Here is a 14,563-nt window from a genome sequence, read left to right as displayed (position 1 = left end):
GGAAGGAAGGAAGGAAGGAAGGAAGGAAGGAAGGAAGGAAGGAAGGAGCTATATCCCTAGCCCTAACTTTGTTTTTCCTTTTAGACAGGGTTCTACACTGTAGCTCAGGAACTTACTGTACAGTCTAAGCAAGCAAACACTAAAAAAAAAAAAAAAAAAAAAAAAAAAAAATAAAGGGTTTAGCTCCATCTGCCCAGTTCCAGTATGTAAGGCATATTAAAATTATAACAGGTAGCCAGGCCTAATGGCACACACTTGTAATCCCAGCACTTAGGGAGGCAGAGGTAGGCGGATTGCTTAAATTCAAGGCCAGCCTGGTCTACAAAGGAAGTCCAGGACAGCCAAGGCTACGTAGACCAGGCTGGCCTCAAACTGACAGACATTCACCTGCATCTGCCTCCTGAATGCTGGGATTAAAAGCATGTGCCACCACACCCAGCCTAGCAGTTGTTTTTGAAGGACACCAACTATATTTAAGGTTTAACTATATTTAAGGTCCAATTTTAAAATTCCAATATTAATTAAATATGCACGTACAAAAGTCAGAAATACGCATGTGTACAAATTTCAGCTAAGATTTCAAACTTTCTGAATCACAACAAGTGACAACTACAATCGTAGTACAGTATTAACAAAATCTTAAACTCAGTATTTCTTTTGTACCTATATGCAGTGTATATGCAGTTTGAAGGATTCTGTTTCCCCTAAATTTACTCCGTTAATAAAATTTTTTTAAACTTTAAATGTGCTAAAGGCAAATATATGACTTATTTCATACTAGGAAAAAAAATCATCTTCACAACCATAAACTATCGAGAGAAAAAACTTGCTTAGTCTCTTCATGAGATTTGTACTCAAGAAGTGAATATTGTTACAGCCTGGTCTGGTGCTTTGTACATAATTGTTAACTGGGACACCCCCCTAATATCATGTTTGCTGTTCTACCAGCAAACCCTAACGTATACCGCGTGATGCTACATAACTTTGCCTCCAAATTATCTCTGACTGACCACCTGGACAGGGCAAGGGACATAGGTGAAGCTAAGGTTCGAGGGCTAAGGAGGGCAGAAGGATCTCAGGAGAGGTGTAGAGAGGGAGGAGAAGACAGGAGCAGGTTGCCATTGGTCCCTGTGAAAAAGAAGCGTACGGGTAAGTGGCGCTTGCTCTGAGGATGGGCATGATGGAGAGCAGCAGCCAAAATGAAGCGTGTAAATATTTATGGAAATTCCGGATGGGATCTGTGGCGGGGAAATAACAAGGTAGCTTTGGGGGTTAAGATCTGCACAGCCCCAGTGGTGGCACATGCATTTAATCTCAGCACTCAGGGAGGCAGAGGCACAAGGACTGATGTGAGTTCAGGGCCAGCCTGGTCTACAGATTTTAGGACAGCCAAGGCTACACAGAGAAACCCTGTCTCGAAAAACAAACAAACAAAAATCTAACAGATGTCTAGTCTTTTACTTCTATAACAGTGGGCTGAAAAATAACTGTGGTAATAATTATATGCACTAATAGTAAGTATTAATAACATTTTCTACAACAGAATATATTAAGGATTCTCTATTTATCAATATGAATTTTTTAGACCAAATATTAATAAATGTACATTCATATTGACAGAAAACTCCACATGCATTTAGGAAATGTTAAGGAAATGCAAGCACAGTTCTGCTCTTTCTGAATCAATGAATTTGTCAAAATTTTACACTGCCTGTATTTTGGATTTTACTGGCCCAAGTCCCGTATGATCTCCATTCCCTCAAAAACCTTTAGAGGCAAACCACTACAGTATAAACCTCCTTGTGATGGCTGAGTCCTTAAATTTCAGTTATGCCACTAGTGTCATTAGTTGACATAATTCTAGTTTGACATTTTATGCCTAATGTTCTTAGGTCTAACAGTGGATTCCCTCTGGCTCATCAATGGTACAAAATAGGTTCATTTTGGAGAAGATACTGCCATCACAATGAAGGACAAGCAACTGAACTTACCCTGTCCCCGGTGGCAATGAAAGCTGTTCAAGTGAATCACCTCCTCTTTGTTGTTTCCCTCTGCCATTTTCAATTTCAGACATACACATATGTGATTGTTAGTACCCAAACATGGTGCTTATCTGTTCTACAGGGTCTGAAAAAGAAAAGAAGACAGCGTTAACATCAGCAGTAGAAGCCAGGTGCTGTTAGTGCACACCTTTAATCCCAGCACTCAGGAGGCAGAGGTAGGCTGATCTCTGTGAATTTGAGGCCAACCTGGTCTACAGAGTGAGTTCCAGAACACCTAAAGTTATACAGAGAGAAACCCTGTCTCAAAAAACCAAAATAAAACTGGTTGATGAACTGAAGCATATGCTAGGCAAGCAATTGCTTTACTTATGAATTATACCCTCACAAGCCTAACATTTCATCGGAATAAAGATTTACAAGTGTGAAAACTCATAAATGACATACACACATACACACACACACACACACACACACACACACATATGTATATCTTTTTTGGCTTTAAAACCTTTTTTTTTTTTTTTGAGTCAAGGTCTCACATGTAGTCCTGGCTGGTCTTGAACTCATAGGTTCTTGTTTTTTCTTTTTGAGATAAGGCCTCTCTTGGTAGCCCAGGTAGACGTTGAACTCATAATAATCCTTAAACCTCATTCCCAAAACACTGGAATTACAGGTCTGACTAGCTAGAGGAACTAGTTTACAGTGATAGAAAATTAAAAGCTGCTCTGTGAAAGGACAAAGAGCATGAAGCAACTTTTTTTTTGGGGGGGGGTGTGCAACAGAGCTTGAAGAGGTAGTCTATTACATGCATCTGTTGAGATGGATCGAATGCCTGCTCGTGTCATTGTACATAGATTATATTCACATGAAAAAAATTAAAAAAATAAAAACAAAAAAACAAGAAAGATTTTGCTCTATTATCTTACACTGCTTTTTAAATTTTATTCTTCTTTTATTTTCTGAAAGTATAAATGGAATTTTTCATTAAAAAATGTTAAGGAGAGGTTAGTCATAAAGACAAACATTCTACCACTGAAGTGCCAGAGAATTCAGAAGGAGAACAGAATGATGGAAAGCAGTGGTTCTCAACCTCCTTCGGGGGTGGGAGTAGGGGTCAAACTACCCTTTGACAGGGATTGCCTAGAACTACTGGAAAACAGTTATTTGCATTATGATTCGTAACAGTAGCAAAATTACACTTAGGAAGGAGCAACAGAAAGAGTTTGGTGTCACCTCAGCATGAGAACTGCATGTAAAAATTATTTTAAAAGATAATAGGATTTTTTTCCCTGAGTTGTCACAAACTGATAAATTTACTTTGTTATTTGTTGATCAATTCTGCCGAGACAGATGTCACTTTAACTAACGTAACTGCAAGGACGCGCACAGGCAGAAGCTCATCCTGCTGGCTGAGTATACCCAGGGAATATTCCCTGTCAGGCACTGTGTGCATTTTACAACCTTAGAGACTAGGACTTCTTCCTGTGGCATGGCGTGAGCAGGTCAGGAGGTGCAGAAATCTGTCAGACTGCAGGGCGTGACACAGCGAAGGCTGGTGGAGCTCTGAGCTGGGACAGGGCAAGCTCACAGATGAGTGTGGAAGGCAAAGCCAGAGCTGGGATGGGGGCACACAGTGGTTTCCTTCCAAGATTCCTACGTGCAATGCTTTGCTCAGTCCTCACTGAGGAGGAAACAGCTGCAAGCAGACCTGGAGAAGCAGTGTATGCTCTGAGCCTCAGCTCCATTAGCTGGCCGATTCTGAAGCACACTTTCCTCTGTAACAGAAAATCACTTGGGCCAACATCTGCTCCATGGCTCAGAGAAATGGTATAAGGATGTCCAGAATAAACGACCTGCCTTCACAGTAAAGTAAAAGAATAGCGAGAGTGAGTGGGAGGGAAGGAAGGAGAGACAGACAAAATACTATATTCTCCTCAAATTTCCCATCATTCCTGGATGGAAGGAAGCACCAATATAAAAGATGCTGATAACATGCCTGTATCACCAAGAGCCACCTGAGTTAATTAATTCCAGCTTCTCACATATTTATCTTGCTCGTAGCCAACGAGGCCAAAGGACAGTTTCAGAAGACAGTCTTCTGAACTTTAAATGTCTGCACTCTCTGGCTGTGGGCTCTGAATTCTCAGGTTTTGTTTTGTTTTAATGTGTTCATGATTCAGTAGGCACCTTCAATGGCTCTTTTAATAATTTTCTGAATTCTCTCAGGCTTTTCTTTATCCAAGTGAACCTGGACGCTGACAGTGCTTGTAGTGCCTCTGGATGCCCTTCACTAGGAGCTGACAGCAACAACACAGTAGTATCAGGAGAGCTGCAGTGTCTCTGGACCAATGCTACCTGTTAGCAGGGCCATTCACAATTCCCAGTCCCATCTCTGGTTAGGATGCCAAACCTAGATTCCAGTTTATGTTATTTTGAACAGGGTCTCACTGTGGACCCCTGGGTAAAGGTTTGAATTTCACTCTGTAGCCCAGGCTGGCCTCAAACTCACAGAGATCTGACTGTCTCTGCCTCCTGAGTGCTGGGACTAAAGTCATGTGCCACCATAACTGGCTAGGATCATTTTACTATTTATTTCTTGACGGACTGAAAGTACAATTATTTAGCATGAGTAAACATTTAAAAATGCCTAAATGTGTCATAATGTCACAGATTAAAACCATAAAAACTGCAGGGTGGTGGCGCTCACCTTTCATGCCAGCACTCAGGAGGCAGAGGCAGGCAGATCTCTGTGAGTTACGGCGAGCCAGGCATAGCATGGCCAGACCCTCCCTACCTGAGTTCAAGTGGCCAGCCAAAGCTACAGAGAAACCCTGTCTCAACCCCCCCATCCACTCTCCCTCAAAACAATAAAAACTGCAGAGATAAAACAGGAGCTCTTTATAGGGAATACTTTTTTCTGATAATGGAAAACTAATTTTGAAGGGCTATAAAAAAAATCTGAAACTAGAATCAATCAGTTAAAATAGTTCTGAGTAAGAACTAAATTAAGTTACTTTTAGACATACAAAAAGTTTGCCACCCAGAGATACTCAAAGAGCTACTTAAAAAAAAAAAAAAGGCAGGGTGGTAGTGCACACCTTTAATCCCAGCACTCAGGGAGGCAGAGACAGGTGGGTCTACAAAGTGAGTCCAGGACAGCCAACACTACTCCGAGAAACCTGTCTCAAAAACCAAACCAAACCAAACCAAAAACAAAAAAAAAACCCTTCATTAAAAGAAACAGGAATCTAGAGTAATTGTTTGTCTGCTCCCACATTCCTACATTGACTCCAGTCAGTCACTGTGATAGGAGCGGCAGGCAGGGCCTTCTGGAGGTAATTAGATACAGCAGGCCACAGAGTGAATACCAATTACGGTTTAGCACCCTCAGTGGCAGTGGAACCAGACAGCTTAAGTTTTCTTCACTCTACCATGACTAGGGAAAGACAACAGCTGTCTGTGACCCCAGAGGAAAGACCTCATGAGAGCTAACAGACTGGCAATCCTATTTTGAGACTTCTAGCTTCCAAGACCGTAACAAAGTCAAATTCTGCCCCAAATGCCAGTCAGTGCAACACATGAAGAGTTAAGAATCAATCTACAGCAAAGTAAAGGAATAAAGAAAGTAAGTCTAAATTCTGAGTAGCCAATGACCACGCCAACTTTTTCTAAAGCTGCAGGTAGGATCTTACACAATTGTAAGGTGGTGTACTGCGGGGTGGTATTCGCCATCTAGCGTAATTGTGATCTCTGACCTTATCTGAGAAGGTCACAACACAATGTCTAACTCAAGTGCGGGTGTTGTGTGAGGTGTTTTCTAACCAGTTGCCTGCAGTAACTAGTCAACAATGCTCACAATCAGTGTAGAGACTGGCATTTTACTAATCTTACAGTCTTTCCTTCTGGCCATAACCCAGCATGTACAGACCAAGTTTTAAATCTTCCTATATAGACCTCACAGCAGACTTTCTGGTCCTCTGTCATTCACAATCTTTCCACCCTGTGTTCTATAATGTCCCTTGAGCCTTAGGTCATAGGGATTGTGTTGCAGGTCTATCAGTTGGAGGTCACAATTGCCCACCCTATGATAAGTCGTTCTCTTGTTTGAGGGGAGAGCTACAATTATCTCAGTATTATCAATACAGTTAGGAATTACACTAGCATAAAAAAAAGTAGCACTAGTGGGTTCTCCTCTAAGATCAGTGAGCTCAGTAGCTAAGATGAGCTGGCTGGGTTTTTCGAACCAAGCATGACTACACCAGCTGACATGTCAACATGGATAAGAGAGATCTCCTGGAGCTCCATCCCTAGATAAAGAACAACAGCAAGTTAATGACTACCGAGAGAGGAAGAATTAGTCTTCCCCAGGGATAAGCTCCCTATTTGATTACCCAATACTGAATAATCAGTCCAAAAATGTACAACATGTACAAGCAACATCAAATAAACTAAGCAGGTGGTACTTGTATATTTATTCGCATATATGTAATGATAAAAATTAAAGAATAAGACAACAGAATTTAAGGACATTGGAGGGAGGACAAATGTCTAAAAAAAATAAAAATAAATCTTCCTATATAAAACCACTGGTAAGACTAAATAAATAAAACAATCTTTTGAGGGCAATGAAGAAAAACCACAAAACGGGGTTTTCTCTAATCTTTGAAATTTTCTTACCAAAGGTAATTTTGGACAACTCCAAGGTTGTGAGCCGGAAATATGCAGAATGAGCCTGGAGCACCTTGTCATTCAGACATCAAAACAGCTATCAAAGGCTTTTGTCAAGACTGGGTCCTTTCAGAACTAGATAAGTCTGGAGAAGTTCTCATTGACTTAAAATAGAACTTTTACCTTCAATAAAGATAAGTATTGACTTGGCACAGAATTCTTCAGAGTTTGTAATTTTGTGTTTGGTGTGTGCTCACATGTATGTGGAGGCCAGAGGTGAACCTTAGGTGTCATTCCTCAGGCACTGTGCATCTTTGGGTTTTGTGACAGGTTCTCTCACTGACAACTGGGACTCACCTATTCAGCTAGGCTGGTTAGCCACAAGTCCCAGGGAACAGCCTGACTGCAATACCCCAGCACTGCGATTACAGTGATTGCTGCTATGGTTTTTGCAGGGGTGTAGGGAATCAAACTTAAGCCCTCATGCTTTAACAGCAATACATATATTACCTAGCAAATGAAAGCTGAGTGTGGTGGCCCCAGCATTTGGGAAGCCAAGGCAGGAGATTCAAGGTTGTCCTCAACCACACAGTGAACCTGAGGCCAGTCTGGACTCATTAGACTTTGTTTTTAAAAACAAACACAAACAAACAAAAAACAGCGGTCACCTTTAATCCTAGAACTGGGAAGGCAGAGGCAGGCAGATCTCTGAGTTTGAGGCCAGCCTGTCTACACAGTGAGTTCCAGGGCAGTTACACAGTAAGACCCTGTCTCAGAAAACAAACCCACAAAGAAATAAACATACAAAATAAATCAATAAATTGGTAAATAGGGGCAAATAATTTGACATTCCCTTACTTTTCCTACATAAACCATACCACTGGGTGAACAAATAGAAAAGTGGCTACGTTATAAAAGCATTCTAACTAAAAGAAATACAATCTCGATAAAGGAAGTGATCATTTTTCAGCCTTCAATGAACTGCTAACTCTAGACAACTACTACTGGCTAACAAGAGAAAAAAATTGTAGTGACAAGATTCAGTCCCTAAGTCTGTTTCTAAGGAAAGAGTGTTCCCTCACCAAACCAACAGAATCCACGTCTGGCCAAGCCACATTCTAGAACAGAAAGCAGAGAAACTTTTCATTACTCAGTATTTAACAAGAACAAGACATGTAGGGAAATAAAGTATAAAAAGGCTCTACATGGGGAAATGATAATTTTTTAAGGCTAATAAATATTTACCAAGAATGGAAAATTACAGGTCTAGGGGTTCAAGTTCAACAGCAGATAAATTCTAAGGAAAGGGATATGAGAGGGGAAACTCAAGAATTTTTTTTTTAAGATACACATTTTTAAATGGGTAAGATTAAACAATAAATATCTAAAAATACAGTCTTGAGTGATAAGACCTATATACTCCTGAAAATGATTAAAAGAGACTAACAGTTGTAGGAGGAGGGAACCAGTTATAATCCAGATTCTAATTTCAAAAAGTGCAGTTTCATCTCAACACCAGAGTACTTGCACTTGCAGTGTCTCTGGCACGTCCTTTTCTTCTCATTTCCTCTATTCATGCTACTTTTCCACTTTTCTGTTCACATGCTCCTAGAATCATACTGCCAGATCCCAGACCACTAGATGGAACGTTCCTGTTTTCCAGAATACTGTCCACAAATATGCCTGTAATTTTGCAGCACTGATCCCAGAGTAAATAGGCCTTCCATTTACTTAGTTATGGAAAGGTCTCAATAAGAACCCAGGCTGACCTTGATATTGCAATCCTTCCATCTCAGTGCCATCCCAACCCGAAGGCTGGGATTACTTTAGTGCCAATATCTGTCCAAACGAAAACTTTCAAATTTAATGACCTAATCTCTGATTTTCCAGTGAGAAGTGAGCAAAAGCAGGGAGAAACTGTCAGGCTTTTTTCCCGTTCTTAATGCAACAATTACTGCTTTTCGTTCTAGCATGAATTGCTTAGTTTAATCATTCATTGCATATCCATATTGAGTATGTCTCTGTATCTTAAATATTAAAGTCAAGACAATAAAGGTTAATGCCATTGCTTTTCTGCTTACATATTTTCTGACTTTTCTATGCTAAACTGATATACTAACAATAAAAAAAGTCCAGCATTATTTACACACGTGCCCACACACTGCTTTAAATCAGATAACTGGCAGCAATCAGTTTTCCTTCTACTCTATGAGTCTCAGAGACTGAACTCAGGTCATGAATCTTGCCAGCAGGCACCTTCACCAGTGAAGCCATCTTGCTGGCCCACAATATTAGTTTAAAAAAAACATTAAAAGAACCCAGAAAATATTTAGTGTGGGTTCGCTACATGAAGGTTTTATGATGCACGAGTAATATATATAAAGAAAATCCCACACGGACGTTGTTTTAAAGAACGTAAGAGTGCGCAGTGGTGGCGCACACCTGTAATCCCAGCGCTTGGGAAGCAGAGGCAGGTGGGTATCTGTGAGTTTGAGGCCAGCCTGGTCTAAATAGCAAGTTTGAGGCCAGCCAGAACTACACAGAAAAACCTTGTTTCAAAAAACAAACAAACAAACAAACAAACAAACGGGCTGGAGAGCGGCTCAAGGTTAAGAACACTGGCTGCTTTTCCAAAGGTCCTGAGTTCAATTCTCAGTAACACATGATGGCTCACAACCATCTATAATGAGATCTGGTGCCTTCTTCTGGTGTGCAGGCAGAACATTGTATATATAATAAAAACAAACAAACAAACAAACAAAGGAACTTGGAGCAAGGAGGGCTGGAGGGACATCTCAGTGCTTTAGGGAACTAAGGTTCAATTTCCAGGACTCATATGGTGACCAAGAACCACCTAAAACCTTAGTTACAGGGGATCCTTTGCCCTCTTCTGGCTTCTGTAGGCATTGCACACACAATGCATGGACATATGCTAGCAAAACATCCACCTTAAAACAAAACAAAACAAAACAAAACTGGTGGGGGGCGGAGATGGCTCAGAAGTTAAAGAGCACTGGCTGCTCTTCCAAAGGTCCTGAGTTCAATTCCCAGCAACCACATGGTGGCTCATGACCATCTATAGTGAGTTCTGGTGCCCTCTTCTGGCTTGCAGGTGTTCATGCAGGCAGAATATTATACATAATAAATAAATCTTTAAAAAGAACTTAGAGCAATGAGAGAAAGCATGCATATTAATCAAGTATATTACATGTGCTATTCACACAGTATTTTTTTAATTTTTATTAATTGCACTTTATTCACTTTGTATCCCCCTGTAGCTCCCTCCCTCCTCCCCTTCCAATCCCTCCTTCTCCACACATGCCCCTCTCCAAGTCCACTGATAGGGGAGGTCTTCCTTTCCTTCCTTCTGATCCTAGTTTCATTAGGAGTAGCTGCACTGTCTTCCCTTGAGTCTGGTGCCTTAGACCACTCCACCATCCCGACACCCCTCACACAATATTTAAACCATTTGAGGTTGCGGGGGGGGGGAGTACAGGTTATTCAAATGTTTGCCATGTAAGCACGATCCCCAGTCGACACAGAAAGCCATGTATGGCCCAAACTTGTAATTCCAGTGCTGGGAGGCAGATATATGGGGCTCACTAAATAGACAGTGTAGCCTCTTTGACAAATTCCCGCCCAATCAGAGAACAAGTTGGACAGCCCCTGAGGAGGACTTGATTCTGGTCTCCATATGCATACAACACATATGTGAATAAACACATGTGCACACATATACACAGAAATTAGTACAGGTAGACAGGAACAGGTTAGCAAGGCAACCACTTGAATGCTGTGCCAGAGTCTAGCTTAGCCTTTATGAGCACAGAAGCTTTGATCTACAGCTCTGGGAGCCTAAATCTACACATTGAGAAGCCTGCATGGTCAGCTGCAGTCACATGGAAAATCCTAGCATTACAAAGACAGTAAAACCCAGGCCTTCCAGCAGTCTCTAAGCTCTGACAAGGCAAGTGAGTGAAGAGACTATCTTAGAAGCAAATCCTTCCCACCACAGCCCTCTTGGCTGACAACCTGTGGCAGGTGAAGCCTCTTCAATTTCTAGATTCATACAACTGTAAATAGGCTAGGTGTGGCGGTGCTTCCTTTTAATGCTAGCACTCTGGATGTTGAGGCAGGAGGATCACAGCAACTTCAGCCTGGTCTACATATCAGCTCCAGACTCAAAACACATACATACAACACTCCTGTCAACAGATTAAACTATTGTTAAACTAGTATGTTTTGGGGTAGTTTGTGCTGTTGATAGAAAGCTGAAGTGGAGTTCAAATTATATTTTCTGGCCAATGGGAAACAGAACAATGATAGCTACACATTAGGAAATCAACTTTACTGTAATGGGTAAAGCAGGGCAAGCAAGAGCCATCAAGACTAAGCCAGAGGTAACTGTATGTAAGAGCAGAGGGGAAGCTGGGCGTGGTGATGCACACTTTTGGTCCCACTGCTCAGGGAAGCAGAGGCAGGCAGACTGCTGTGAGTTCGAAGCCAGTCTGGTATACAAAGTGAATCCAGGACAGCCAAAGCTACACAGAGAAATCCTGTCTCAAAAAGCCTAAAAACAAAACAAGAAACAAAAAAAAACCCCAAACAAAACAGAACAACAATGACAACAAAAAAAGAGGGGCACAGGATATTAAGTACAGAACTGGATTTAGTGGATTGTGAATATTGCCTACCAGGGCAAAAGAAAGTTGACCTGGATGGTACGATCAGGCTCCTGCAGAGTGCTGAAGTTCTTAAAAAAACAAACAAGATGGGGCTAGAGAGATGGGTTGGCAGTTAAGAGCACTGGCCAGAGGACCTGGGTTCAATTCCCAGCACCCACACTGTGGCTCATAACTGGGACATGACATATATGCAGGCAAAACACCAATGTAAATAAAATACAACTAAATAAATAATTTGAAAAACAAACAATGAGCTCCAAATAAGAAAATGGAGGTGTTAATTTTAATATACAAAATTAAGGTACAATAACATACATATTTACCAATGAAAGTATGTAGATAATTATTGAGTTTAAGCAGTTCAAACAAGATCTAAAAATCCTATTATCAGTGTTTTTCTACACTAGGATTCAAACCAAAAATTAAACTCACAATCAGGTTGATTAGCCAAACATTTTAAAAAATTATTTATTTTTTATTTTATGCATACAAATGTTGGTCTGCAATATGTTGTGTACCTGGTGCCTAAAGGCACCCAAAAGAGGCATTTAAAACTGGAGTTCTAGGTGTTTATGAGGCCCCACATGGGTCCGCACATGCTGGCACCTGCCATGGTGCAAACTCTCTGCAAGAACAGCAACTGCTCTTTAACAGCTGAGGCCTTCTTTCCAACCCCAAGTTAGCTAAAGATTTTAATATAGAGCCTGGGGGTGTGGCTCACAGAATGCTGCCCAGCATCCAGGAAGCCCAAGCCCCGAGTTCAACCAAGAGTGCCACCTAAACCTGATGGTAGTGCAGACTGATTCCAGCACTCAAAAGAGGCAGCATGAGCAAGTAGTACAGGTCATCCTGAGTTAGAGTGAGTCTGAGGCTAGCTTTGCAATGCACTACAAGAAACTATCTTTTAGAAAGAATTAACATAAAATGTTAAGATTTTTCTCAACTGTTAGAAACTAGATTCTGAAATGGGGGCAGGTAGGTACATAGACACACTTTTTTAGGCGGTGTTTTAGGCGGTGGGGCACAGTGCTAGGAACTGAACCCAGGGCCTGGCAAGTTCTAAGTATCACACTCCTGAACTACAGCCCTAAGTCCCCAAGCTCTTACAAATCAACTGTCTAGGAGGACCTTATGACCCTTTGCTTCCCACTTTCAGCTTAAGTACTGCCTTCTAGGCTCCACACTTTGACCTCTTCTTCATACTCTCTGAGAGGGTTGTGTTTGTTTTCCAGACAAGGTCTCACTAAGTAGGATTAAAGGCATGCACCACCACCCCTGGCCTTTTTTAAATTACAAATGTCACCATGACAGAACCTAAGTCCTTATCACAGAATACAAAACACATTTCATCAGGTTTTTGCTGACCCAAGTAGTGTCACCTGATAGTTCTTTCCCCATTCTCTAGCAAAATGAGTTGGTTCCTTGATCATATTCTCAAATTGAGTTCTCTTTGTGAAAGTACCTCTTTGGTCAAATTACCTCTGTTAATCCCTCAAATCTCCATTTCCTCAGAGAAAAACCTTTCCTGACTATCCTTTGAGTGTCCCTGCCCCATGTTCATTCACAAAATAACCATCAATTCCTCAAATACCAGAGGATAACTTCAACTGTTTAGGAAACTATACTTAATGTTAACCTCTTCTTCTGGACCTTAAGTTCCAAATGCACAAGACCAAGCCTTACTCAGTGCTTCCAAAGCTAGAAACCAAGAATAACTGGCAGCATCAAGAAGCTGATCAAAAAGCACACTGAGAGTTAACAGGGCACAGCAGGGTAACTAGAGGCAAGAGCTGCACACACTCACATGTGCACACAGGCTTTTAGAGAACCTACATTACTGACAAGACTAACAAGTTATTTCTTGGCCACTGAGAATGGTGGCACACGCCTGTAAACCCAGCGCTCAGGGAGGCAGAGGCAAGTGCCCTGCTTTAAGTTTGAGGCCAGCCTGGTCTACAAAGCTATCCAGGACAGCCAAGGCTACACAGAGAAACTCTGTGTCGAAAACCAAAACACACACGCACGCGTGCACAGGAACAGTTAGATCTAGCACTTAGCATCAAGTTTTGTACAGCTAAGGCTGGTGACCCAACAGCCTGAGTTGCGCATCTGGAACCCATATGGTATCAGAAAACTGATTTCCAAAAGTTGTCCTCTGACCATTAAGTATACTTAAGTGCCCAAATACATACTAAATAAATGTTTTTAAATGTATTTATTTTATGTAAATTGCTGTTTTGCCTGCATGGATGTCTGTGTAAGGGTACTGGTTCCCCTAGAGCTGGACACTTACACAGTTTTGAGCTGCCATGTAGGTGCTGGGAATCAAACCCAGGTCCTCTGGAACAGTCAGTGTTCTTAACTGTTGAGCCATCTCTCCAGACCCCTTAATCAACGTTTTTTAAAAATTATTGTGCTGGGCATGGTAGTGCACGCCTTTGATCCCAGCACTTGGGAGGCAGAGATAGGTGGTTATCTGTGAGTTTGAAGCCAGCCTGGTCTATGAAGTGAGTCCAGGACAGCCAAGGCTACACAGAGAAAACCCATCTCAAAAAACTAGATACATATCAATATGAGAATTCCTATCTGGAAAGATCTAGAAAATGGCAAGGCCTAGATTACAGTAAACATAGGAAGCATTACCTCACAATGTAGCTTGTAAATAGTCCCTTACCAGATTTCATAGACTTTCAATCTCCTGAGCCACAACTTTATTAATTTCTCTTCAAGAGCTTTTAATTAGAGTTTCTTCCCCTTTTAGAGAAAAATCCAAGTTCTCTAATAAAACAACAGGTTCACAGGTGTCCAAAATCCAGGCTCAGGATCCTCAGTCAGTTCCTGAAGTTCACCACCCTTCTCTACCCACTAGGCATTTAAATATAAACAAACATCAGAGCTTGGCTATTTAATTCCAATAAGCAAACTAAACTAAGGTCATAAAAATACCATCCCTCCCTTCTTCCAAAGCAAGGGCAGGGACAAGCCCCTTCTCAGTAAGTCAAAATACCAAGCAGAGGAACAGCGCAGTCGCACACACCTGTAATCCTGGCACTCAGGGAAGCAGAGGCTAGCGGGTCTCCGTAAATTCAAGGCCAGCCCTGATCTACAAAGTGAGTCCAGGACAGCTAAGGCTACACAGAGAAACCCTGTCTCGAAAAACTAACTAACTAACTAACTAACTAACTAACTAACTAACTAACTAACTAA

At 41.4% G+C, this 14,563-nt stretch overlaps 1 protein-coding gene across 3 annotated transcripts in view; it reads right to left on the bottom strand.

Annotated features, from left to right (window-relative positions):
- The window catches only part of Rnf216 (ring finger protein 216), a 118,357-nt gene that overhangs the window by 102,457 nt on the left and 1,337 nt on the right, over positions 1-14,563 (bottom strand). For all 3 annotated transcript variants that reach the window (XM_055598517.1, XM_055598519.1, XM_055598518.1), the window contains exon 2: positions 1,992-2,127. In XM_055598517.1, the coding sequence (XP_055454492.1) occupies positions 1,992-2,058 (67 nt within the window). In that variant the 5' untranslated portion in view covers positions 2,059-2,127. The remainder of the gene's footprint in view (positions 1-1,991; positions 2,128-14,563) is intronic.

This window comes from Psammomys obesus, unplaced genomic scaffold (genome assembly GCF_907164565.1).
Source record: "Psammomys obesus unplaced genomic scaffold, mPsaObe1.curated_primary_1811, whole genome shotgun sequence".
Taxonomy (NCBI): domain Eukaryota; kingdom Metazoa; phylum Chordata; class Mammalia; order Rodentia; family Muridae; genus Psammomys; species Psammomys obesus.
The sequence above is the reverse complement of the archived record's forward strand: the minus strand, read 5'-3'. Positions and strand labels throughout refer to the sequence as shown.